The sequence below is a fragment of the Phoenix dactylifera genome, chromosome 2 (assembly GCF_051530095.1).
Source record: "Phoenix dactylifera cultivar Ajwa chromosome 2, Ajwa_hap1_PhDact_Kaust_v1.1, whole genome shotgun sequence".
Classification (NCBI taxonomy): domain Eukaryota; kingdom Viridiplantae; phylum Streptophyta; class Magnoliopsida; order Arecales; family Arecaceae; genus Phoenix; species Phoenix dactylifera.
The window spans coordinates 50,988,543-51,014,025 of NC_143191.1; the positions used below are offsets into that span (position 1 = coordinate 50,988,543).

At 37.7% G+C, this 25,483-nt stretch overlaps 2 protein-coding genes and 1 non-coding gene across 28 annotated transcripts; 2 read left to right on the plus strand and 1 right to left on the minus strand.

Moving 5' to 3' along the window:
• LOC103724300 (auxin response factor 23-like) lies at nucleotides 1-10,459 on the minus strand. 4 transcript variants are annotated; one of them, XM_088716821.2, is made up of 15 exons: nucleotides 9,988-10,168; nucleotides 9,806-9,903; nucleotides 9,207-9,319; nucleotides 8,970-9,065; nucleotides 8,755-8,811; nucleotides 8,476-8,634; nucleotides 8,107-8,191; nucleotides 4,501-4,591; nucleotides 3,905-4,069; nucleotides 3,465-3,581; nucleotides 3,239-3,314; nucleotides 2,198-2,363; nucleotides 1,041-1,828; nucleotides 746-936; nucleotides 1-353 (listed from the first exon to the last, which is right to left on the minus strand). In XM_088716821.2, exons 2-15 carry the CDS (start codon nucleotides 9,879-9,881, stop codon nucleotides 209-211), a joined length of 2,325 nt encoding a protein of 774 aa, XP_088572947.1. In that variant the 5' UTR covers nucleotides 9,882-9,903; nucleotides 9,988-10,168; the 3' UTR covers nucleotides 1-208. The 4 variants fall into 4 exon arrangements, with proteins under 4 accessions (XP_088572947.1, XP_088572948.1, XP_008813739.3 ...); XM_088716822.2 differs by having other exon boundaries at nucleotides 8,476-8,628; nucleotides 9,988-10,165; XM_008815517.6 differs by having other exon boundaries at nucleotides 9,806-10,459.
• A 5,935-nt stretch (nucleotides 10,460-16,394) lies between these two features.
• LOC148714892 (small nucleolar RNA Z247) lies at nucleotides 16,395-16,527 on the plus strand. Its single transcript, XR_015975963.1, has one exon. It is a non-coding gene; the product is annotated as a small nucleolar RNA Z247 (small nucleolar RNA).
• Nucleotides 16,528-18,509: 1,982 nt separating this feature from the next.
• On the plus strand, nucleotides 18,510-25,483 carry LOC103724305 (Pentatricopeptide repeat (PPR) superfamily protein). Of its 23 annotated transcripts, none has more exons than XM_089929153.1 (6): nucleotides 18,510-18,751; nucleotides 20,954-22,328; nucleotides 22,999-23,245; nucleotides 23,362-23,386; nucleotides 23,498-23,593; nucleotides 25,237-25,483. In XM_089929153.1, exons 1-2 carry the CDS (start codon nucleotides 18,587-18,589, stop codon nucleotides 22,103-22,105), a joined length of 1,317 nt encoding a protein of 438 aa, XP_089785279.1. In that variant the 5' UTR covers nucleotides 18,510-18,586; the 3' UTR covers nucleotides 22,106-22,328; nucleotides 22,999-23,245; nucleotides 23,362-23,386; nucleotides 23,498-23,593; nucleotides 25,237-25,483. The 23 variants fall into 23 exon arrangements, 22 of the variants coding, with proteins under 22 accessions (XP_089785279.1, XP_089785277.1, XP_089785276.1 ...); XM_089929151.1 differs by having other exon boundaries at nucleotides 22,999-23,084; nucleotides 23,179-23,245; nucleotides 23,362-23,788; XM_089929150.1 differs by having other exon boundaries at nucleotides 22,999-23,386; nucleotides 25,136-25,483.

Sequence of the window (25,483 nt, forward strand, 5' to 3'; positions counted from 1 at the left end):
TAACAGATTCCTCAGCAGGAAAGGGCCTTTTTTTGAGGTTGATGAACCACTCTTCACCTGAAAAGGTTCAGTATGTCCAGTTTGCAATTTGAATTTCCCCATCTGTCTCAGCAGATGACCACAACAATCAAAACAATTCATGAAAACGATAAAACAGCAGTTGGTTTCATACATACAAAATAACATATCTGATACAGATGCTTTCATTTCAACCTGAAACATTATATGCACAGGCTGTCTTCTTGCCTGCAGCCAATTCTTCTAGGTGTCTAGTGTTAAGTAGGCATGGCTTCAACTTCTTGACCTCCTCTTTGGGATAAATGTATATCTTACGCACCATGGAGCAAAATTTCCTGCTTTCCAAGAAAATGTAATCAGATTTTAGAAAAAAATTACAAAAAAAATAAACCACCATTTCTTAAAAAGCTCAGTGTAGTTGGTACTAAAACAGACTTTTTTTCAAGAATGCGCTATACTAGGAGAATAAAGAAAAAAATTGGTCCTGCAAAAACTAAAAATGGACTCATCATCATCCATCATCAATTCCTATTAGCATTTCTGATGTAATGATCCAAGGATTGGGTATCTCTCTTTGTTTTTTTAACCTAGAGATTGGTATCAGTTGGCAATTTTTCATGTTTTGAATGATGAATTGGAAGACTCGGACAAAATAAGACACTAACACCATAAATTTTAAAATATATAAGCCATTATGTAAGAGAGAGAAAACAGTAAGATACTTAACGGCCAAGGATAATCTCCGATCATCATGATGTCCCCCTCATTGTCGGTGTAAATGACCTGCCAACCACTGCCGCGGTCTGCCAAACCACCCTTGAATTCAAACATATGGTCAAGCTCAACAATTAGGCTCTCATACCCATCAAATCTTGATAGGTCAACAGATCTCCCAAGAGCAGTTCCCAGCTTGTGAACCTGAAAAGCAAAACAGATCAACTATTAGTAACAGCAACTAACACATCGCCATAATATTAGAGGCATCATTTCTATCAACACTTAGTTATCAACCAAACAATTACCTTGGTGCAACTTCGAGCAGTAACAGGTTGATTTGTGGATGATTGTGCCAGGAAGCCATCAGAAACACTACATTCAGATGGCTTTGTACTCTTTGAAGGCTCAGAAAACATGTCAGGTTCACTTAAAGCCATGTGTGGTACAGTTGCAGGAAGTGCATTGTATGAGATTGGAAGCCCATCAGAATAGGCAACATGAGACATGATGGGACCAACATGGTTCTCAAACAGTTCGACACCAAAGATCTTAATCATGGAAACTGGTTTTACTCCTGAAGGCTCTCCTGTTTCCAGGTACATGCTCTTTTCCACTTCCTTGAACCCATTTGGACTCATATGTTCTTTGCAAAGGCTACTGGACATTGCTATTGGTTCAGTTGTTGGATTCTCTACTGTATCCCTGGACTTAAAAACCTCCATATCCTGAAACCTATTGGGTTTGGCTCGCGATGCCCCCAGGTCAATTGAAGTGGGAAGCATTCGTTGCCAATAGCTATCAAGCCATGAAGTCTCTGAGATACCACCGTTTGCATAGGTTTCATGAAAACAAGGCTGAGGCCTCAGAGAGCATGTCCAGTCCTCTAATCCCATCTCTCTGTGAGAATTGATCGATTCATTGCTTCTTCCAGCATTAGGACTGGATGGAGGTATTCGTTGAGAAGACAGAATCTTGTGAGCAGTCCCCTGTTCAAGATAGTCACCAATGTATCCTAGTGCTGGTACCAAGTTTTCTTGACCTTGCAAGACCCCGCATAATCTAGGAGCAGGTTCATTGGAGACTTTTAGGGGGCCTGGAGGATAGAATCAGTGCAAGCAATTCAGCTGATTGAATTGCAGTCAGAAAGTGGATGAAGCATAAGCACTACTAGGCTGTGCACTGATAAAACAAATCAATGGAATATGAAAGTCATCACCAAAATTTTTTCGAGGAAATAACAAAAAGACCTTTTACTGTATAGAAAATTTAAAAACTCAGTCCTTTATGAACTGTTAAGGAGATTTTTGCATTTCCAACACCTTTCACACGATTCTAAGATGGAATGAAGCCCAAAGGTGAATGAAGCTCCAATAGATTGTACCATTCTCAAGACATAATAGAGAAGAATAGTAGTAGTCTTTCCAGAAATATGTAAAATTCAGAGGATAGATGACTAACTGACCATCCCTAATGAGGGCAGACGGATCAGGAGGAGATGGCAGATGAGTAGCACGCCTCTTGGATCGCGGTACAAATGGAGGTTGTGCTGCTGCAGCTACAAATGGAGTAACATTCCATGGGGACACTCTCTGTGGGCGTATAATAGTGGATGTGTCATCCCAGTGGACCTAACATTGAGATAACAAAGTTAACAGATGTTGTGTTCAGCTAAAGAAATTATATGTTCAAAAATTCACAGATTTTTGACAACCGTAATATAAGAGTAATAAGTGACTTCAAGGGATGCGAAAACTCTTTTCAATCCTCAAAGCCAATTTTATTGGCATTTATTTCTAAAATCTACTGGAAAAAACAGATTATTTTGGAAGGCTCTTTTTTCAAACATAATAAAAGGGCTGTATTTAATTGTTGGGCAACATAACTTCTAGCCATATAATGATCAGGCCCTTTGACAAAATTGAGTACCCAGTTCCTTATTTTGATCGCAATCTAATTTTCAGGGGCCCTGTGTTTGAAAACAATAAAAAGTGCACATTGAATGTATCGTAAAACAAAGCTCAAGCATGCATAAAATTGAACCATAGATTGAAAAACAGTTGATCAAAACATGCCATGGCCCGGATCATTAAATGGCTGTCAACCATGGGGCCAGAGATTAATTTTCCCTGGACTAGTCCAACCACATCACTAAAAGAGAGAATCAATCAAATGCCTAAAAGGAAGCTGACAAAAGCAGATGCATCCCATATGAAGCTAAAGGCATGAGTAGTGCAGCTGGCAAGTATATGCATATTAAAAAAGAACATCAAAAGCATCTAATTTGATAAGAAATGATGTAGGTTTCCAGTCTGATTAATGACAAGTTAATAGGCGCACCACATAAAAAAATTCAACGAAAGTGCCAATACACCAGCTGATGCACCCCTCTGAGCAAACAACAATCTTCGGAAAGACAAAGTGTCTCAGAAGCATTTTTCAGCCTTACAAGCATTAAAATACCTTCTAAAGTAACAGAAAAAAATGCTCATGTAATTTTTCTTACCTTGAAACACCTCCACTCTGAACCAGGCCAAGTTGCTGGATCTGTGTCTTCTATACTGATTATTGTACCTGTAATTCTGGATTGCAAAAATATGTGATCACTATGTGATCAACAGAAATAGGACAGATGGTGGTAAAAATAAAAAGTTGGCTATCATGTATGTTTATAGGAAAAAAGGGAAAGAAAAAGAAAATACTCATCATGTCTATCTACTATGAGCAATCACCTTTCTTCTTGATCTTCTTCTCCTTCAAACTTCATTCGGACTTTCCTTCCAATTGAATAGTTGTTCTTTGTAGATTCCACATACTGATTGTAAGGAATTACGAACTCTGGACTACGCCTAAGGAACAATTTATAAATTGACATATTGGACATAAATCAAATAACCAGAAGCAAATGATAAAGCACTAGATGAAAAAAAAGAATTTAAAATTCAGAGAAGACACGAACTACATTCTATCTCTAGAACCAGAGGAATTTAAGCTCAGATAACAATACATGTGCAAGATATGTGTAGTAACATAGAGCAGATTACGCAAAAGCCAAAAAGCCCAAAACGTTGATGATAAATTTGTTAACATGGATATATTGAGTAGCTCATGAAAACAAGAAACTGATGCAAACAGTAACACGTAAAAAGAGTATCACTGACTATTCATTTACCTAGGCCAATAATAAACACTGAACATAGTCCCAGTGGTGATTGCATGCGATGCAGATGCAAGCAGACCAAGCTGCATGCTTTGACCAGATATGACCGATGCAGATGCACTGTTATGTTGCCTCATTGCCCGACGAACTCCAACACGAAGTTCCCCGTTTTCACTTCTGCAGAAAGGAATAGATACTTTGTGAATGATTTTGTCAGGATGATAAACATGATTTCTTGGTTGGTTTCATCCTTGCCCACTTTGAGCTATGGGCGAAACAATCGCCAAAATACATCACACATATGACATGTCAAAAGGCAAATTCTTGGACATCAAAGCAAACAATCCTGGGCATCAAGGCTTATGGACCAGACTGCTTGGGAGATGGTACTACCAAGTGTTAGTACAAACAGATGTACTGTACTGATACTCGTTATGGCTTATACCAGTAGGATGCCAGTCCAGGTACTGTAACGATACCTGAAACCTTGCATGGGGCCCTTAATTCCTGTCTTATTTGGAGGAATCAATATGAAAATATAGAAACATGCATGTACGTGCATGTGCATCTCTCTCTCTCTCATGGGAGAGGAGGGTGACAGAGAGGACCTGAGGAAAATAAAAGCATCCCCTGCAACAAGCTTTTTCGCATTCACAAATGTACTCCAACCGGTTGTCAGCAAGTGCCGCTTCGGCTGACCTAGAATTTGTTAAGAACAAAAAAGATATTAGGAGAAGCTGTCATATCCAATTTTGTAAATTAGAATGAACTAAACATACAATTACACATGCAATAGAGGAAGGAAACTTGCATTCATGATGAATATAACAATAGAAGAGCAACTATTTAGGCCTACAAGCTCCAGTCAGTCCAATGTTCTCCTGTGATATCCTCTAAGGAGAAAATAAGGCAACAGAATCACAGTTTAAAAGGCAGATGCTTTACAAGAAAATTAAAACACACAATCCCATTATCCCATGTGCATGCCTAATAGAACCATCTGAATAAAAAGCAATAGAGAAGCAGGATGCAAATGCACAATCAACAATGACTATTTTAATTAAATATTTAATGAAAAGTCGGTCTTTGCCATGGTGCCTAATGCATCTTATTGACATCTTTATCCACATCACTATGGAGATAGTTATAATGCAGACATGCAAGTTTGGAGAAATCTAAGTTTGTTGTGAACCGGACTTGCCCCAGCGGTCACACCCTCTGCTTAGCAACCAGACGTTTTGGGATTGATTCTTGGACTGTGCATCTCCAAAAATTTGGGTCTGGGAATTACAACTCAGTGGGTCTCCCCCTTCCTTTGTATAAACAAACAAAAACAAAACAAAACAAAGTGAAAACAAAATAAAACAAATATAACAGTCCAAACATCAAGAATCCAGATATATAAGTTGCATGGTAGCATGTTCATCCGCACTTTTGTTCATAGTTTGCTCAAAAATACATGTACATTGCATAACTACACAATCACACTAGCTTGACTTCTTTTTCATGGCATGACTCATTGGGACATGACAATGACAGTCTATACAATTCAATACATGCTGCTCAAATTTTATGATCATAGAACCTGGGTATCATGCTCCTGGAAACTCCCAAAAAAAGAACCATAGGTTGTTTGCAAGATTGGTCCATCCTTTATGAGTCTCCACCACGTAATAGAATCAGCACATTTTCTGCTATATGACAGAACAAATATCAGACACAATTGCCAGAGCATCTCCATTTATTGACTTATCAAGCCAACAACAGGGGAGCATGCCAGAATCATATTTGACCAAAGAACCTCTAAAGATTTTCTAATTCATGTTCTCAACAAACTGCCCTCCCTATAGCCAAATAATCAGATTTTGTCTCAACCATAAATAAGTACGAAGTTGCCCTTTTACTCATACATCATCATTGGACTGCCTTATGGGTTCAGGTCTATCTTTTATCCTTTTTTTTCTGAAGAAAAATTATTTAATAGTATTCAGTATGATATTTCACATTTAAGATAATATTATTGATTTTACAGTAGATCTGTACCCAATCTTATTTGATTCAGTTTAGTCTTGCCTCATTGATCTTTTTTATTCACACCATATCATGAAGAATACTCATTTTTCATTCCTTTACACCACTTGCAGCCATTTATTTTTTATTCTTTGGACATTTTTATCTCTTAAAATCGTACGCTATGATCACTTTTGGCACCTGATCTTTTCAATTTGATTCTCAGGTCATAGATACTGTTGACCATGTCACTAACATCTTGACCTTGTTTGTGCTCATTTTCACTTATTCAACAAGCATGGCTTTTTGTTCCCACAATGCTTAACTGATTATATGCTCATTAACAACTTGTTTTTTTAATTTATTTTTCTTGGAACAGTTATATTTTCATATTACCTGTTCATATTTTTTTTTTGATTGCTTCACATTCCTCATCTCATAGTTGGATCCTTTGGCTTATATGGGTTGGATATGCCATAGTCCTTGATGGTTTTTTTTTTATCATGGTCCACAGAAGCAATCATGTGGGCCCTAAAGTTGCTTTAGGGGATCCATATCTTCTTTAATCTCCATATCACTTCATTCCACAGTGACCATCTTCCATATTTTTCTCCTTTGCCCCTTCTTACCATGCTGTTGGACAATTTTTATTTGTCACGAGCAATTTTAATGTTGATCGCACTATGCAAAGTATCCATTTTTTGGGGTCAATTAATTCTGCATTCCTTGTCACTAGAATTTTTTGCTCCTCAGTTATATCTTGCTAACAGTGGATATTTTCTACCCAATTTGTACCCTTGGATTTGCACTCTTTCCTAAAAAAAACATGCTTCTTTATGCAAGTATGCACATTAATTTATTCTTATAATTCCAAATAGGTTCATGTGACTCGTAAGGTTCTCTTCCTCATTGGATTGTCATCAATGTCCTCTTTGTAGTTCTATTTCTTTCTTCAATCTAAATACTTGGCCATCTCACATGGGACATTGGCCTTCAGCTTTGAACCAAGTTTTCATCTTTATTTCATAATGTTAGTCTTGACTGCCAGAGGATCCTTGCGACTGCAACAATAGTTTGCCCTATGTACAAGACTCTCATACTTTGTCCCTCCAAAGACTTGTATCGTCATGTGATACTTGCCATCTGGCTCATGCACAATCATCACAACTTTGACATCCTATGGTGTCTTGTCTCCCATTTGCATGATTCATCTGCAGATTTCCAGCATTATATGCCTATGACATTGCAGTCCAATGCCAATCTGGCCTTCAAGATGATCTTTGTACCAGTTGACATAACCACCAAAACCAACTTCACTGTGAATTCAACAAGTTGTGATCACTGCAAGCTTAAACCGCCAATCTAGTCAATATGCATCTTTTCATGGTTACAGTTCTAGAGGTTCTCTCAATCATATGTTTACTGTGTAAGAATTTCTTTAGAGATTGAGCTCTAATACTAAGGGCATATATGATATATGAGGTCTCATTTGCAGCAACATGTTGCTTTATGTTTATCGATCACATGTAGCTCCTACCTACTCTCCAGCTTAATCGACATCGGATCTTACATGTCGCAAAACAATAACATCAAACTTAGCTAATAATTTGTATTTTTGCTTACCTGGCTTTGTAATCCTCATCAGTCCTACTATCCATGCATGCTCAAACAGCATCTCGAGTCATTCTAAGTGCCACTCCTCAAGTCAAACTCATATCATCACAACACTACCTATTTTGCCTTCTTACTTTCTTGGAAAAGGATTTGCTAGATAATTTATGGTAAAACCACTCATAGTGTGGCACACTCCCGACATACAGTTTACGACCTTAGGTTTAAAGAAGGATGTATTAACCATAGCATGTAAATTTTTTTAATGAAAGATAACAATAAAATCTGTTCACACCAATTATGAATAAACTTATTGGGATGTAAAACTAGACATGATTACAGAGCTCTGATCAAGCTTATAAGCTTGTTGCAATCGTAGAACAAATAAATAGGCATGTACATATCTGCTGTTATGATTTGTGTACTCTTGTTCATGCATATGGATCAACAAGTAGTTTTATAGATGTGGATAGAGGAAAATATGGCAGATACGTCCCCCCCTTCCCCAAATCCTACTGCCATAACTTTAATGTCATGCATATGTTGATGTTAACATAAATGTTAACCATGAAATTGCTTTTCCATGTACTTACCACGAAAGATATGGCGAAAGCTCCATTCTACACCATGCAAATCCTTTGCAACAAGCTCTTGCACTGGGGGTTGCTGGGTCATGTCCTATAAAAACAAGTACAAAAATCAAATATTAGAATAAAATACCCAATCAAAAGCACTGGATCTGGTTCAACTGAAATATATCATCAGTCCATCAAAGGACATAGCATTCTACAACAGTAGAGCATGTAAGAGCAATGAACGATAATTCTTTGGATGGCAACTTCTAATGTGGGATCCATGAATAAGTATTTTTCCACAAAGGTTCTACGCAACTTGACAAATATCTGAAGTTCGCAAGGACTCAACTGGCACTCATACTCTGACAACTCAACTAGAAAACTAACCAGTGGGGGGAGACACTCATCAGCATGTCGCTTTGGAACAGAAAAACCTCCATGTGTGCTAGTATCAGAGGCAGTGAGAATCTTACAGAAGGAACGCACGCATGGCTTTGCAATTGAGGTTCGCACAGCTTTATTCCTGGAAACACCCTCATCCTGTTGCTTCGGACACACAAGTTGTCAGATTCAGCAGTTCTCATATTATCCAACAACCCCAGAATGTTTACTTGACTACCAATACAAGAAGCTATTTCGCAAAGTTGCAACAGATTAGCATCCAACCTTGTGTTCTGGAAGCAGCGTCGCATGCACAAAGACTTCGTCGGTGTCTCGTTCTGCCTGCAGAATTATGTTGGAAAACCAAATACACCAGAGAAGAAAAATAAGTAAAACCAATAGAATGGACAGGAAAACCATGTCACCCACAACTGAAGATTGAATCTTATAATAATGAAAGAATTAGAAACTTGCGAGTGCATCGATCGAAAGCGAAAGACCTTTAACTGGACATTTACAACTCGGCAAAGTATTTTGTAAGGCAAACCGTAGATTGGCAATTGCCGGTTGTCCTCTTGATTTGTGTGAGCCTCAACCTGAAGAGGAGCAAAACTCAAAGCAGAGTGATAGCCAAACATGGGAACATATCTTCTAACTCATAGCTTAAAGATCTCCCAAAAGATTATAAGTGTTAACTGCAGTAAAATCAATTTGGAGAGATGTGAAGACTGGAACACCTGCTCCATGTGACCCTGAGGAAAGTAGAAGACCTTCTCCCCGACAAGAGGAACGGTAACGAGGGGACCGGCACAAGCGCGCCATAGCTCGGTATCAATGTGGCCATCCCCGTCTAAGAACACAACAATACATGAACAACAACCAAACATCAAAGAATCGCTCGAACAACATCCGTAGTTATTTAGAAGAGATTCCATAACTGTGGTCTTTACCAGGAAATTAACCAAAAAGAACAGAAAAATCACATTCTGCCAAACTCACAAACACATTAAAAAAGGACCATAAACTAAAAGCTTTAATGATCAATAACTAGTTCCATGAGGAGAAAGTTATAGAAAAATATTTTAAGATATTTAGTCCATGAACAAAACCACATAAGAGTGGAGAAACAAAATCTATTATAAAAACACAAAAGAAAAGAAACAGGGGACAGAAGTGAAACCCAAAAGTGCAGCATCCATCACCCACAACAGAAGCATTAAACAAATCATTCATATGCTAACCAGGACCTCTTTTAATATCAAAAGTCAGATCAAAAAAAAGAACTTAAGAGAAAAAAAAAAAGGAAAAAGAAAGAAAGTTGAGAGGAAAGGCAAACCTCCTCTTCCTTGGTCATTTGCACCAGAGCAGCAGCTACTCCCTCCCATGCCCACAGCCATCCCAGAAGACCCCATCCTCCTCCTCTCCTCTTTCTCTCTGGAGTTCACAACAAGAGCAAACAACCCTTTGTTAGCTAGCAAGAGCAAATAAATACCACTAAAATCTCTCACTCTACCCCGCCTTCTATATTTAGCACCGCATCCTCTCTTGCTTTCTTTGGCCCCCACGAATACCGCAAGTGACACAACGATTGTCTCCGCTGGTGGTGTCGGTATTGCCGCCCGCACCCACCCAAACAGCACACAGTGACAGGCAAGGCGGCAAGAGAGATGAAAAGTTCTCAGGCTTCTGAACTTCAGAAAGCAATGGGAGAGAGGAAGAGTCTTTGGCTTTGAATTTATGTTACAGGACCCAGAAAGCCCCACGTCATGTGACACAAGGTGACAGGAATCCCCCGATGCAACGTGGCAGTCGACTTCCTCTTGGGTGCCATTTTGGGTCTCCTTCGTCTGGGCCATGGTCTGCTTCAATGCCGGCCAACCTCGCCGGGATCATCGTCCAAACCCCGGCTCATTGCGGTTTTTTTTTTTCCTTTTTTTTTTTGTCTTTTTCAGTCTTTCTCTCTCCACTCGATGGTATATTCTCTGGTTTTAGGAAGCAAGGAGTCGTCAGGAGCGTTAAACGCTGAGGAGAACGGGAGCGATGCGCGCGCGGGACCCACATTTGGTCGCCGGTTTCACAGTGTTTTGGAGCCAACTTTAGGAAGGAGATCCGGGTGCAGGAGATTGTCTCTCGCCGTTTGGGCAGATGCTGTTGAGAGGCTGGGGTGCAGCCGGACCGGATGGGGCCCAGCTGATTTGGACGTGGTCCGGGCTAAGTTGGGACATTGGATCTAATTCCCTTTTTTTCTTTTTTTTTTTTTAAAGGTGAGATCCATCTTTTGTTTTTCCTTCTGTTTAGCACTCTAAATGGCAGTCAGTAATCATGTTATTAAATCTTAATGGCAATTAGTGCATCAATTGAATGAAACACGTTATGTTATGCCTTTATAGCTAATACTATAAACCATGTAACTTTTAAATAATGGCAATGTTGGAGTTAATTATTAAGCTGGTTTTTTTTGAGTGTGGTGTTTGAGTCTGCCTGTCAATTATATATGCATCCATACATTTTATATTTGTTAATGTATGCATGTATACATACATTTTATATTTGTTGATGTATGCATGTATACATGCATTAATTAATGTATATAGGTGACCGACCGCGACAATAAAGGGATAGAAATCATCTTATGAATATATTAAGTATGGTTGTTAATATTTACATTGGTGATTTGAATCTTGATGATTAAAACTACTTTCAATTATAAAAAATTAATTAAAAAAATTGCAACTGATTTATCAGCACTATATTGGTTGCAAAGTCTTGATACCTCAAATGCCAAATTGTGTCGAATTATATTTGTATTGAATATCGATACTTGCCAGATATTTTTCAGATACATTCAATATTATATCATGCATCATATCTTTTAAAATTTAAAGAATATTATGGGTACTTCCCAAATATATATTATATATTTTCTAGATACATTGAAAACGAGATAGAGAGTCACAAGTTATGAATTAATGTTTAATAGAGTTCTAAAAGTTAATGCTACCGTATAAAATATTGACTATGTTATTTGGACAACTTTTTATATTTTATCAACGCTTTTTGTATATATATGTATAAAAGTAAATACGGACACAAAAATATAAATATAAATATATATATTTTTAATATATTCTATCTATTTTATATTTCATTTTCAAGAAACTTGTGATCTCGGTGTGTTTGTATTCTTTATTCATCTCCATGCTTCATGTATCATAAGATATATTTGTGAGTGATGGAAAGGGATATGTATGGATACATCGGCCAAGAAGGAAAGAAACTTGTTATATATGTAAATGTCCTGCTCCAGCGTTAATGCTGTAGCCTGGAAGGGAAGTGGACAATTTTAGAGAGAGAATCAAGAGCCCAGGCGAGGAGATCGACGGCTGGCACCAGCGGAAACATCGCCGTGGATCCGCGGGTCCCACGACTGAAGATTTTAAATAGCCGAAACAAATTTTGTGGGGCGCCCATTGGGATGCTCGAGCAGTTCGCTGCTGATTGGGCAGAATCATCGGCATATCGGCTTGTGCCACGTGGCAAAAGTACGCATTATCTTCCGTGGAGCGGGCGCTGCATGTGATGGCTTAAGATAATGTAAGAGCGAAAGCGACGAGACGTCAGGTTTGATTTACCCGAGAATGACGGCCGAATCGAACGTTGAGAGAGAGAGAGAGAGAGAGAGAGGCGGCGGTGGATTTTTTATTTTTTATTTTGATATAGTACGGTGATTGGCTCTATACGGTGCAGAAGTTTAGGTACGATTGGATAATAAAAGTCTTACAAGAAAATTACTCATAAGAGAACAAGGGGATCATCGCCCGTTTAGGCCCTCCGTTCCTTTATAATATGAGAGGTGCAGTTCATAATCTTTAATCACTTAAATTCGACATCAGCTTATACTGCTTGTCACAACAAATTATCCTTAGGATAGATTCTATTCTTAGCTTCTCTTTCCTTTAAAGTCGAGTTGGTTACAGGACTATCTCTTATTTCTGTTTGTTTTATTTCTTTCTCAGGTTCGATCAAGTTAGTTACGTGTGTGTTATTAATAGGATTTTTTCTCTAAAAAAAATCATCTTAAAAAGAAGTGAAGCTCTTAAGGCCAAACGAACCGATAACTTAGTTTTATCTCTGTAATTAACGTGACTAGTTAATCACACTAATCTTGCATAAGTACAACTAGATAAATTACTTAAAAAAACCTATATAGTGACGGAGGACTAGAAGTGTATCCAATTTAAAATATCTTTTCAGAACATTGGATAGCAAAAAAAAAAAAAAAATCTAGTCAGCAACTCTATTTGCTGTACTGTTTAGAAGCCACAATACTTTCTCGATATTGCATGGTAGTAGATACTTAGCCTTTGGCCCTGCCTCCAGAATTTGCTCAGTCACATTGACTGAGTCTCCTTGATGATAATGCGCCCATCTCTAGTACTTGTCTCTCGAGGGTGATACAGGCTGTTTTTTTTTTTTTGGGTGTAACAAATGCAGGCTGGTTTCTTGAAGGGAACGAGTTTGATGGGCGGAAGAGCCTCGGCCGCCGCTAGTCGTTACGGTTGAGTCGCTGTCGCTTGTGGTCCGGCTGACGCGACAGTCGAAGATATTTTGCGCGCACTAGCCTTCAACCCGCGAAGTCCGAACTGAACGCCTATGAGAGCAGCAGAAGCTCGTTTGCTTGTTTCAAAAACAATAATAATAAAATCATCGTACGATATTTACGTATTTTCTTTACTCCCTAAGTTTCATTTGATATCATTTATAACAATTAGAATCTTATCTAAAGAACCGTAGCTAAAAAATATTATTTAAATTTTTCAATCTTATATAACTATTTTAGATCGGTTCAGTACATAGTGACTAAATGCGTATCAATATGTCCCCACTTTTCTTTGGGTCTGTCTGGCTATGCTCACGAGATTAGCGTGGGAGTCTACCAAAAAAACAAAAAATTACATATATTCTAATTTTTTTATCAAATCCAAATATAGTTATGTTATCCGGTTAGATCTAATGATACAATCTTACTATGATTTTCTTAATAATTTTTTTTCTCCTCCTCATAATAATATATATATATATATATATATATATATATATATTATGTATTAATTTTTTTATAAATTATTTTCTTCTCTCTCACAAATAACATCATAGGTGGGTCGGATTGACTCGTAACCCGACCTGACCCGATCCGACCCGCTTAGACCCAATCCAACTTATTTTGGAGAATCGTGGAGCCGAGTCGGATTCTAAAATTAAATCTGTTCTATTTTTCGAATCGGATCTGGGTTTGCTGAATTCAGACCCGACCTAATCCGACTTGATTTGAATCTGTAAAAATATTTGAGCTCGCGAGCTGCAGCCCGTAGGGGTGCAAATAAGTTCTGAAGCTATGCATAGGTTGATCCAAGCTGGATCCGATCCGGACCCAAATCGGATTCGAATTTTTTGGGTCAGGTCCGAGTTATACACGGATCCGACCCGATTCATTATTAGGTTGGATCTGGATTCAAAATTAGAATCTGAACAAGCAATCAAGATTGGATCGAAGTTACTCATGATTCGACTCGATCCATTTGCACTCATGCACACAGATACATGCATGCCTTGTCTCACACGGTCAAGCACACTTACACGACCAGCTACGAGGACATAAATCCTAAAAAATCCTGGTAGCAATCTTGGCTGCCAAATTTGGTTTGAATGGGCCGAACTAGCTGCGAGTGTGACGCTTCACATTGAGATAACTCTATCTCTATGCATGGCAGCAGGCGAGGCCCACTGATTTCGAAATTGAGACTACTGATGTAATGGGATAACTCAAGTTCAAAATTTTGATTTGTTTTTGAGACAAAGTTATCAGAAAACTTTCAAATTAGCAGCACACTACTATCACAGGACATGGCAAGTTAATGAGAAGGTAGTTTCTTCACAGGGATCTTTGGGTGAAGACATCTGATTATGAGTAAAAGGTGGGTCGAGCAACATGATTCCTTGTGGCTTGAAGTAGGCATCTCTGATGAAGTGATCAAAGAGTTTTGTTTTGATAGGAATCCCAATGATTCTCCTTTGTGTCCAAGAATAATGGTGGGAAAACACTGCTTTCTTTGCTGCGTTGCCCCTCATTGGCATCCTTTTCAATACAAATGACACCAGTTATGACATTAGTTAAGTTGTAGTTGTCATAATAATTGTTTGCAGTAGTTTTAGGAAAGGCTTCTCTCTTTTTTTTTTCCTAGGAATTAAATTGTTGAAATATTAGAACAGCGCAGTTAATTAGCTTGAATTAGATCAGTTGCATTCATAAACATTGCATAATGCTTCATTTAGATTTATTACAAATTAGGAAAGAACATGCTTCCCTTCAACATGCCATTTTTCTCCCTTTTTTTTTTTGTTTTTCCCTCTTTTTCTTTTCCTCCATAAGATGGAAAACAAATATTAAAAATATTTATACATTCTTAGTGACAGACCTGAAGTATTTTTTGCAAGTTAGTATGATAAAAGATTATGCTAGAAAGGAGTAAAACACTAGTTCAAGTATTTGATGGATAATTCTAAAACCCTGTGCTCAATGTTCTTGGGGTTCATTAATATCAAATTCCAACTATATTGGACACTAATGATTCTCTTTTTTTTTGTTTTCGGAAATAATGATTCATGTTACATCCTAGTAGCTTGTGCAGGATGAAAAAGAAGAGCGCCGTGACAACAGCAGGGTGGTTGCAATTATATGCGTTTTGAGCAAAAGAGTGATGACTGTAGTGAAATCTCCAAATGTAAAAGGCCATCCTGGAACGCAAGACTACTTCTGCAAGAATAATTGTTTGTGACAAGGATTTGTGTCATATATATTGGCATCTGAGCAAGTGCATAGTTTTTCTGCTGAAGGTCAAAAGCAATGTAGCTTAAGATAGAAGCAAAAATATTGATTAAATTGTGCAAACAAAACAGGCAGAAATGCAACTAACTTACCGACCTTTCTAAAATCTCGCACCTGAAACCTGCCCGCGATTCTTTGAGATCTTTCCGACAAGAGATAACACCTAAAGCTCGGATGATTAACTTGGAAATATTTGTAATAACAGCATTAGTTTAGAGGGTTTCAAATTCTTGCTGTAATTGTTATTTTTTTTAATTTGGTCGACTTGTGTATGGTACAAATACCCATATTAATAAATGAACATGTGTGGTTGTTTTCTCTCATTATGAGTGTCAATATTTCATCTATATGTATCAATTATCATGGCATCTTTGCGTGAACAAGCATCGGGGTATTGAATCCTTTCATCGGTAGTCTTATTTTGTAGACGATGCATGGGACTGAAATGAAAATTGATTTCGCCCTAATATGGTGGGTCTAATATCTCCACAGATGCATAACCGAATGCGCCACCAAGGACGCCCTATTTATATTCAAAAGGCACTACTTCAATTCAAGCATAGGTCCCCCATTTTGACTATAAAAAGCTTCGTACCAAAGTGGTTGCAAGAACGAACTTCGTTTTCGTTTTCCTATCTAATTATGTCACCCACCACCACTCAACTTCTCCCCGTTGACTCACCATTAAATATGTCCAATTTGATTGTTATTAATGCTACTACTCAACTTCCTCTAAAACTTATTACCTCAAATTTTCGGGTTTGATGTGCTCAATTCAATTCTATACTGATCGGTTATAATTTAATGGGTTATGTTGATGGTTCCTACCCTTGTCCGTCGAAAAACATTTTAAGACATGGCAAAGAAACAACCAACTCAACCTATTTTTCAATGCAATTTGCCTCAATTTCTAAGTCTATCATCTTTCTCATCACCTCCTCTACAATGTCTCAAGAAGCATGACACAAACTTAGGCGTTTGTTTGCATCTCAAGGACAAATTCTTCAAGACCAAGTGTGAACCGGCAACTATCAACTCGCCGATTGATGAAGATGATCTGATCATTCATGCCCTGAATGGTCTTGATCTATAATTCAAGCCTCTTTCAACTGCCACTCGAGCATGTGAAAACTCTATCATCTTTTACGAGATTCATGACAAGCTCGTTGATTCTCTCAGCAACTCCTTTAATCGAAAGCTTCAATCTACTCAACCCATAGGTCTTCTATTAATTTTGGGATTGATTCGGGCATACCGCTAAAAGTTGCTACAAACTCAAGCAATCTCTTTGCTGGCTAACAAAATTAATCTGGAATCAACATGATCATGCCAACTAGAAAACACTTCCGTTTATATCTCTTCAAACAACATTAAATTTAATAAAAAAGACCCTGTTTTCAATCTCTATTTCCTATATCTTATTTCACCAAAATTTGCACTCATTTTCTTCCAACGTGTTATAAGGGATCTATTTGCACACAGGATAATGACATGGAGGATATGCCCTGGAAATGAATGATGTAATAAACAATACATAGTAAATTTGAGATGACAAGGAGTGCCCAACCTGGTAAGAAATTAGTCATATACAGTATTAATGGTTGATGACGGTAGATTGCTTCAGAAATCAAACCACACTAGAATCATGAATTCAGATCATGCTTTTAACGACCTCAGAAACCCTAACTTGCAGTCAAGGGAGAGCCCTCATGTCATGAAGATACTAAAAACTATTTATTTTTTTTCTCAATTTCTTGAACGAAACCCTCAACGAAGCTGTGACGTACAAACAAATTCATCACCGTCACCAACCTGTACGTGGATATCCTAAACGATAATTGAATTAGGGTTATAAAAAATAAAGAAGCCCTAAAACATATAAGATTCATGTCCGAGGATATCACCAGGAACCCTAACAATCCTAGATTAAACACTAATACCCGAAAAACAAACCAGAATCCCAAAATATTTTTTTTAGAAAAAAATCAAAAGATCAAAAAGGATTGAAGACAAGAAATTAAATAAAAATAAACAAAAAATAAACAAACTTCTAATTATAAGCCCGTCTGGGTTTGCTAATTGTCACATGTCCGTCCTTAAGTAAGCTTTTTCGGTCAAAAATATTGGCGGTAGAGTTTTCAGAAGTAGAGTTTTTGAAGTAGAACTTTTATAAAAAGCTATTTGTTATTTGGTAACTACATTTTTAAAGTGTTGTGGAACTTTAATATATATTTGGCAAACAAACTGAGAAAGTATTTTTGGTATAACAAAATAACCATCAAGACATCATAGTATTATACAACAGAGCATAATAAAATATAATATATATTAATACATAAATATATGATATAGCATAATATTGCTATAATGTAATATAATATTATTCTAATATAGTTAATATAATATTATATACTATAGCATAATAATAGAACATAATTCAATATTATATAACATAATATATCAATGTATTATGATATAATGCAATATAATATTATATTTATAGTATAATACAATTTTGATATAAAATATTATAATTATTATCATTATATATTTATATTTTATTAATATAATATTTTTAGGAATTAATATTTAGAAAAAAAATGTAGAGGCATACAATCAGTCTTACAAAAGTGAGTTACGATTTTTTTTCTTTCCAATGCTTTCCTTGTTATAAATAAATAAAGTAAAGAAATAATACATTGATCAGGTGGCAAGGAAAAAAGACAAGGTTGATTAAGTTTCTTGTTTGTTGGGGCTCCTGTAGATTTCTTTCTTCGTAATTATGATATAAAAGAACACTTTTTATAATTATATAATTTTATCATGGATATTTTGGTCTAAAATAAAAAAATTTATAAATGTAAAGTAGTTTTTCGATGTGTACTAAAAGTACTTTTCTGAAGAACTTATTTTAGAACTTTTCTCAAGTAAATATTTTTAATTTTCTGTCAAAGCTAAAACAACTTTTTTATTTTTTTACCAAATATCTCTATTCCACCTAAAAGTGTTTTTGGAGGATCATAAGGTACTTGCCAAATTGGGCCATGAACTGTGCGCGAGCTCGGGTTTAAAGTCAAGTGCATTGCACGTGACCGATAACCAGGGCAGCGAGAGAGGGATAACGGGTGGATAAGTTGAAGGATAAAATCTCACCTGATTTATTTCGCCGGTTATAACCTCCCGCATTCCCTCTCCTCTCCTCTCCTCTCCTCTCCTCCTCTGACTGTGGCTATGACCACAGTTGTAGCTGCGCCTTCTTCCTCTTCCCCCTCCCTCTCCGTCTCCCACTCCACTTCCTCGTCTCGGAGGTCGACGTTCGCCTGCTGCCAACGACCTCCACGGTCCCGAAAGCAATCTCTTAGAAGCGACGCTTCTCCCCGAGGAAACAGCGATGAGGTATTCTTGATTGAATCTCGTTTACAGATGTCTTAGCATCGGTGTTTTCTTGGAAGGGTTTGATTTTTCTTGAGATTCTTGGTGGTATTGTGTTCTTTTGTGAGGGTAGTCTGAAGGGGGTTTCTCACAAGGGATATCCGGGGAGAGGGAAGGATGAGAGAGCGTATCTTCCGCCCGATGGGGGTAGAGGGGAGGCGGTGTTTAAGTTAGCCGGAGTGCAGAAGAAGGACAAGGGTCTGGTGTACGATCTCAAGGAACATGAGGCATGGTTCACACTCTTTAACAAACTCTTAACTGCATTTGCAATTGTTTTTTAGGTATTGCATTTATGAATTTACAGTGTTTACTTTGAATGTCTGATTTATCCAACAGCATCTTCAGTATCGGACTCTCCATGAAATTAATGGTATTGCGGAGGACCACTACATTTTGTTTCCTTTTCTTAATTTACTTCTTACTGTGATGAAAATGATCTCTTATATTTTATAGTTGCATGCATTTATGAATTAAGGTTCTTGGGTTCGTACTTTATGCTTTATAGATGGATGTTATTTCATGTATCAATACTTATTCTTCTACCCTGGCAACTAGACTTATCTGATGTCTAGGGGAATTGTAGAGGATTGCTTCTTGTTGGCATCATCTTAAGCTGTGAGATTGGCAAGTTAGGTTTTACTTCCAATTGGAGAGTGAAGAAATTTCACCCTCTTATATTGTCTGCTTAAATATTCAACAATAACAATGAATTTTTTGCCAGTTCTGAACCAGAAAATATATAATAAAATTGTTTGATCATTTAACTAAATAGTTTCAACCTAATTAAGAAGAATGGGTGACTAATAGTGACTCGTAACTTTGTTATTTCTTTTTTTCTTGTAATAAATTCGTTTTTTTTGACAAACAGCTTCATTTTAGTGTTGGAAAATTTTTGATATATCCCTTCTCTCTCTCAAAAAAAGAGAAATTTTGATATGAATAAAGCCAAAAGGGGTTCTATTCAGTTCATCTTTCGGTTAGTCATGGTCCAAAGTGAAATTTTGGCCTCCCTTGTCATGAGTCCAAAGCTACCGAGGGACAACAATTTCCCTCCGGCATGATTCAAACCCATTATCCTACATGATGCATATAGCAAGCATCAGATTCAAACTCACCCATTCTTTGCCCTATCTCTTTCCCGGCAATCACCGCCCATGGAAACCCTAACCCTAATCATAGGTCCCCTCTTCTATTCCCCTCTCCCTTCAATTCTTCTCCCTTGTCCATCCATTCCAGATTTCATTTTACGGTTTCCCTCTAATGGTAAGCTGCAAATTAGAAGGCATGCTTCTCTCCTCTATCCTTCTCCTATTCCTTCTTCTCTTCGTCAATCTTCTCTTTGCATTTTAGAATACTTTTGACCTTCTAGAATCGTAAGTGGGATGGTAGGTTGTAGCAACTCAGGATTTCACCCAAAAAGACTAGTTAGAAGGTATTTTTTTGGGTTTCTTAGTCCTGTATAAGTGCCCAAGATCTCTCCGGCGAATAACCGATGTGAGACTAAACACACTCCTGCACGGGTCCTCACAAACTTTTCTTTTTAAGGCTTGATGTCCTTGTCAGGCTAAGGGTCAAAATTTATTCAAATCTAATCACAAGCACCATAACCGGCATGTGATTATGCTCAATAAGCCCATGCTGTAGTATCCTCTAGTCCATATCGGCTGTGAGCCGGATTCACTTTGATGCCATTTGTAACAACTCAGGACCTCACTTAAAAAGTCTAACCGGAAGGTATTTTTTTGGGTTCCTTAGTCCTATATAAGTACCCAAGATCTTCCTTGGTGAATAACTGATGTGGGACTAAACACATGTTTGCACGGTTCCTCACATAGGTAGGAGACCCATGGACCCACCATGCAATCTCTTTTTTAGGCTCCAAATCGGAGCCTCGGATGCCAATTACCAAGGTCTAGTTAGACCCATCAAGTTCTATTATAGATGACAATTATGCTCTTTGGCTAAATAGCTCCGCATTAGCTAAATAACTTGGTGCTGATCCCAATACACACCAGAACACAAAATAAAGAGGGAAAAGATTTTTTTTGTTTTTTTGTTTCACTCCTTGAGCAATTCTTCTGTCAAAAACTAATCTTGAAGTGTTAACATAATCTTAGTACTTCAAGACTTAATGAATTTGTCTTTTCCCCTTATGATTGTGAGCAGATGGTCCAAAATTGGAGAAGGAAAGAGAAAAGGACTGATGATGAGGGGGTTGCGGCGTTAATACAAGCACTGAGCCAAGATAAGATGCCTGAAGTTGCTCTGAAACTCCTCATTGATTTGAAGTCCAAAGGTTTCATGCCTGGCTGTGCCACCCTTTCAGCTTTGGTGCTTTGTTATGCAAATAATGGCCTCTTTCAACAAGCTAAGGCCTTGTGGAGTGAGATCATAAATAGCTCATTCCTGCCCAGCATTGAGGTTCTTTCAGGTCTAATGGATGCCTACGCTATGATGGGGCAGTTTGATGAGATATCAACAATTGTCCATGAGATTGCCTCCCGGCAAGATTTTGGCTTCTCCTGCGAGGTTTATTCATCAGCAGTCTCTTGCTTTGGGAAAGTCGGACAACTTGAATTGATGGAGGACATGGTAAAAGAAATGGTTTTGAGAGGTTTTAAGGTTGATTCCATGACCGGGAATGCTTTTGTCAAGTACTATAGTTTGTTTGGTTCGATAGAAGAGATGGAAGCCGCATATGGGCGCATGAAGAAATCAAGAATTCTTATAGAGAAAGAAGCGATACGGGCGATGGCATCTGCTTATATAAGCGGGAGGAAGTTCTACAAATTAGGTGAGTTTTTGAGGGATGTGGGTCTTGGCAGGCGTAACGTGGGCAATCTTCTCTGGAATCTACTCTTGTTGTCTTATGCTGCCAATTTCAAAATGAAAAGCCTGCAGCGAGAATTTATAAGCATGGTGGGTGCTGGCTTCTCACCTGATCTCACTACCTTCAATATACGATCTTTGGCATATTCAAGGATGTGCATGTTCTGGGATCTCCATCTAAGCATTGAACACATGATGCATGAGGGTGTCATCCCGGATCTTGTGACTTATGGTTGCCTTGTTGATGCCTACTTGGAGAGAAGGTTTGGAAGGAACCTATCTTTCGCTTTAGACAAAATGAATGCTGAGAGTGCTCCAGTGATGTTAACTGATCCGCTGGTGTTTGAGGCCATTGGGAAGGGGGATTTCCAGTCAAGCTCAGAGACCCTGCTAGAGTCCACAAGGCAGAGGGGGTGGACTTATTCAAAGCTAGTATCGATATACCTGAGAAAACAATATAGGAGCAACCAAATCTTTTGGAATTACTGATTATTTGCATGTCTTCACAGACTTTAGCATGGGGAGAGAAAAGAACAATAATGCTGAAAAAAGGAACATGCATGATTCTTGTGATGGCTAATTTGATATTGTGTGCATTACAACGAACACCTAGGTTTCTAAGACTCCATGATCTGACCGGGGAAGTGGCCTTTGTGTTTTGCATTCTCAGTGACAGAGCATGAAGAGCTTTCTTGAACTCCTGTAACGATAGGTATTTCTCATTCCACACATGTACCATCATAATAAGGGGTACTTTTACATAGCCATTTTCAGTTGCTACACTCATTTTGGTTGTACTATATCTTTTTTAATATTAATTGTTGGTGAAATGTGCAGACCTAATGAAGAATTTCTATTTTTCTTAATACAAGCATACAGAGCATGTGCATTGCTTGTGGAAGTAAAATAGGTTTATTTTAATATAATTTAAGATAATTGTACAGAATATACTCTAGAGTGGTTTAAACCAAAGATTCAAATCCTCTGGAATAGGATGGTGAAACTGGGACCAGGGACACTGGCGGGATACCTGTTCTGTTGGGGCAGGATGTCCTGAACTTCCTAGTTGTGTCCTGACATTCGGGATGCACCATGACAGTCGGGATAGATTGGGACAGACATGGAGACAGTTTTTTCTTTTTTTTCTTTTTTTTGTTACTAGCTGTTTTAGTATGTCCTGACCTAGTACCATACAGTTCCAGAAGCAAGGCATGCTGCTGATATTTAAACCCTTATTTTAAATGCTTCAGTTGGGCACCATACAACTCTATGATAAAATGTGTGTTTCTGGACTTCTTGATTTGAAAATCTGGAATCCTTGTATATGCGTTCAGGTGTGGGTTGCTCAGGCTCTTAAGCATATTAATATTTTGGATCATCAGGTTTTCTGGTGACGTTGCGGAGCTTGGCATCATCCAAGAAGGATTCTACATGAAAGTTATCTGTTTTGCAACCACACGCGCATCAAGTAAGTAGCTGGAGTCTTACTTTGCCGTACCTCCAAACTGACATCTGTTATTGACATCTGTTTTTTCCTTATAAATTGCCATATCGCATTGAAGGGGGGCAGCCTTCCTATCTGATAATTGCAGGTCTTGTGTGCCCTCCACTGTCAGGACCATTAATAGAGTAAGTAGTTGAATTACCAAAATCCTTGGTTGCTAGTAAATAATTGTTTTTATGTGGTGATCTGCTTGTAAACCTCGATACACAAAGAATCATTTAATGCGTGCTATATTTTATAGTGAGGAGCATGAAGATTCGATCGGGGTAAGTTAGAATGTAAATTTATTTTCTCATGTTCTGTTTGTTATGCTTCTGACATTTGAAAATTAATGATTTTGATCAAGCACCTTTTATACGACCATGTCCTGCGACCAGAGGTGTTTTTCCATGGTCGGTCAGCTAAAACTACTGGTTAAGGCACGCTACTCTTTAGCCAGGTTAAAAGGAGAAGAGATGGTAATTTTATCACAGGTTAGCTAATGCTTTTTCAGATGACAATCTTCTGTTGGTGCATAGCATGTTGATGTTGGAGTACCTTAGAAAACCTGAATGGAAGCTGGAGCAAGAGTTGGAAAGGAAAGTTCTATGTCATGGAGGATGTCTCAGCTTTTTTCCATTTATAGATATTTTTCCAAGAAAAACAGAACCTTGATGATCTTATTGATGGTTAGATTTCTTGTTCATTTATATTAAACCTAGTGATTATTATAATTGAGAAACAGAAAATACAGTATGTCATCCTGCTGAACAGGTTTCCACCTTAAGCCAACCTAATTCTCTGTAATCGAAGGACTTAAACAATCCCTGCCTGCCTCAAGCTTCACTTGCTTATGTATCATAGCACCACTGCTGCAGCAGCCACAGCACTATCAGTACTCTGGCCAGAGCGCCGGTACCTGAGTCAGATTGAGAGGATGCGAAAAATGAACATACTTTAATTGGACTGCAAAGACTAGGGGATCCCTTCTTAGTAAAGTGCAGATACTCTGTAGTCACCATATTGTTAAGATTAGGAGCAAGTCGTAAATTGTAGAATGGGTCGGATTGATTGTGGAACGGTCATAATTCATAAGTTTTGTTTTAATGATTTCTTTTAAAACTTTTTAAATATAAAAGATGGGAAAATTGAGATACAAGTCAACTTTAAAGTAGATGAATAGCAAATAGAAAGCTATATATAAAAATCGTCTTAATTTTCACCAACATAGGCCATATATAGCATGTCTAATGAAACAAATATTTTGTTGGTTATTGAAGGAATTCATAAACTATCTTTGTTGGTTATTGAAGGAATTCATAAACTATCTTTCAATTTAATTACTGCTTTAGATAGATTTTAGGAAAGAAAAGACCATACTTTAATATATGGCCATAAAAATGTAAAAAAAGAATTGCATTTTGTTTTGAACTCTATGAACTTCAATAACAGGCTTGCTCATTTTACTACCTGAGAATTACTGTTGGGAGGTAATCTAACAGCCACAATTTTGCATATAGAAAATGGATGTGCCTATGATTTAGTATGTAATTGATGTAATCAAGTTAGATCATAATGTGTAGTCTGTGATATGGATCTAAATCTTGTAATTCTATACTGATCCTGATCTGTGGATGGGATCCAGAATGTTTAGGGCCATTTTTATTATTTGGATTGTGAATTGTAAGATAATTAACAACAATGTTAGTCACCATCATGTGGTCTTTCTCCCTTGTGCCCCTGTTGTAGCTGACCTGTAGGGTGAGGCTACAGGGTGCGGAAGGGACCCTGCTGGGCCTAAAGTAGGTTACTACAAAGTCCCCTTACCATGCAGGACTATCATGGTGTGCACACGGAGAAGGCCAAATGGTGATGGCCAGAGGATCTAGGCTTGTCTTAGTATGCGTGTATTCACTTTCATGTTCTTTTCTATTTTTTAAGCATATGCTGGATCTCATATCTAGTCATCCTTACCAAAATGTACGTGCTTATAATCGCCTAATAGTACAGTCTGAAATCTTTTATCTTCTTTGCAGGGATGGTGTTTCTTGCTTGCTAAAAAATTTTTAGGTCTAATTCCAGTCATCACTACATGATTTTTGATTATTCTTCTTTCCTCCTATGTTCGAGGTCTCAGCCAATGAGGTGAATATTGAATATGAAGATATCGGCAAGCAACAAGCAAACACATTTGCTGCACTACTGATCAATTATCGTATGATCTATTGTAATACGAGTAAACTATTGATCGCTACAAGTTTTGAAGTTTAATGGAACTCAAATAAGGAATATCCGACATCTCGGTCATCTTGTTGACTGTGAGTGCCACCATGTGACATATTAGAAGGTTTTGTTTTAGTATTTGCACCTTTTACATTCTTAAA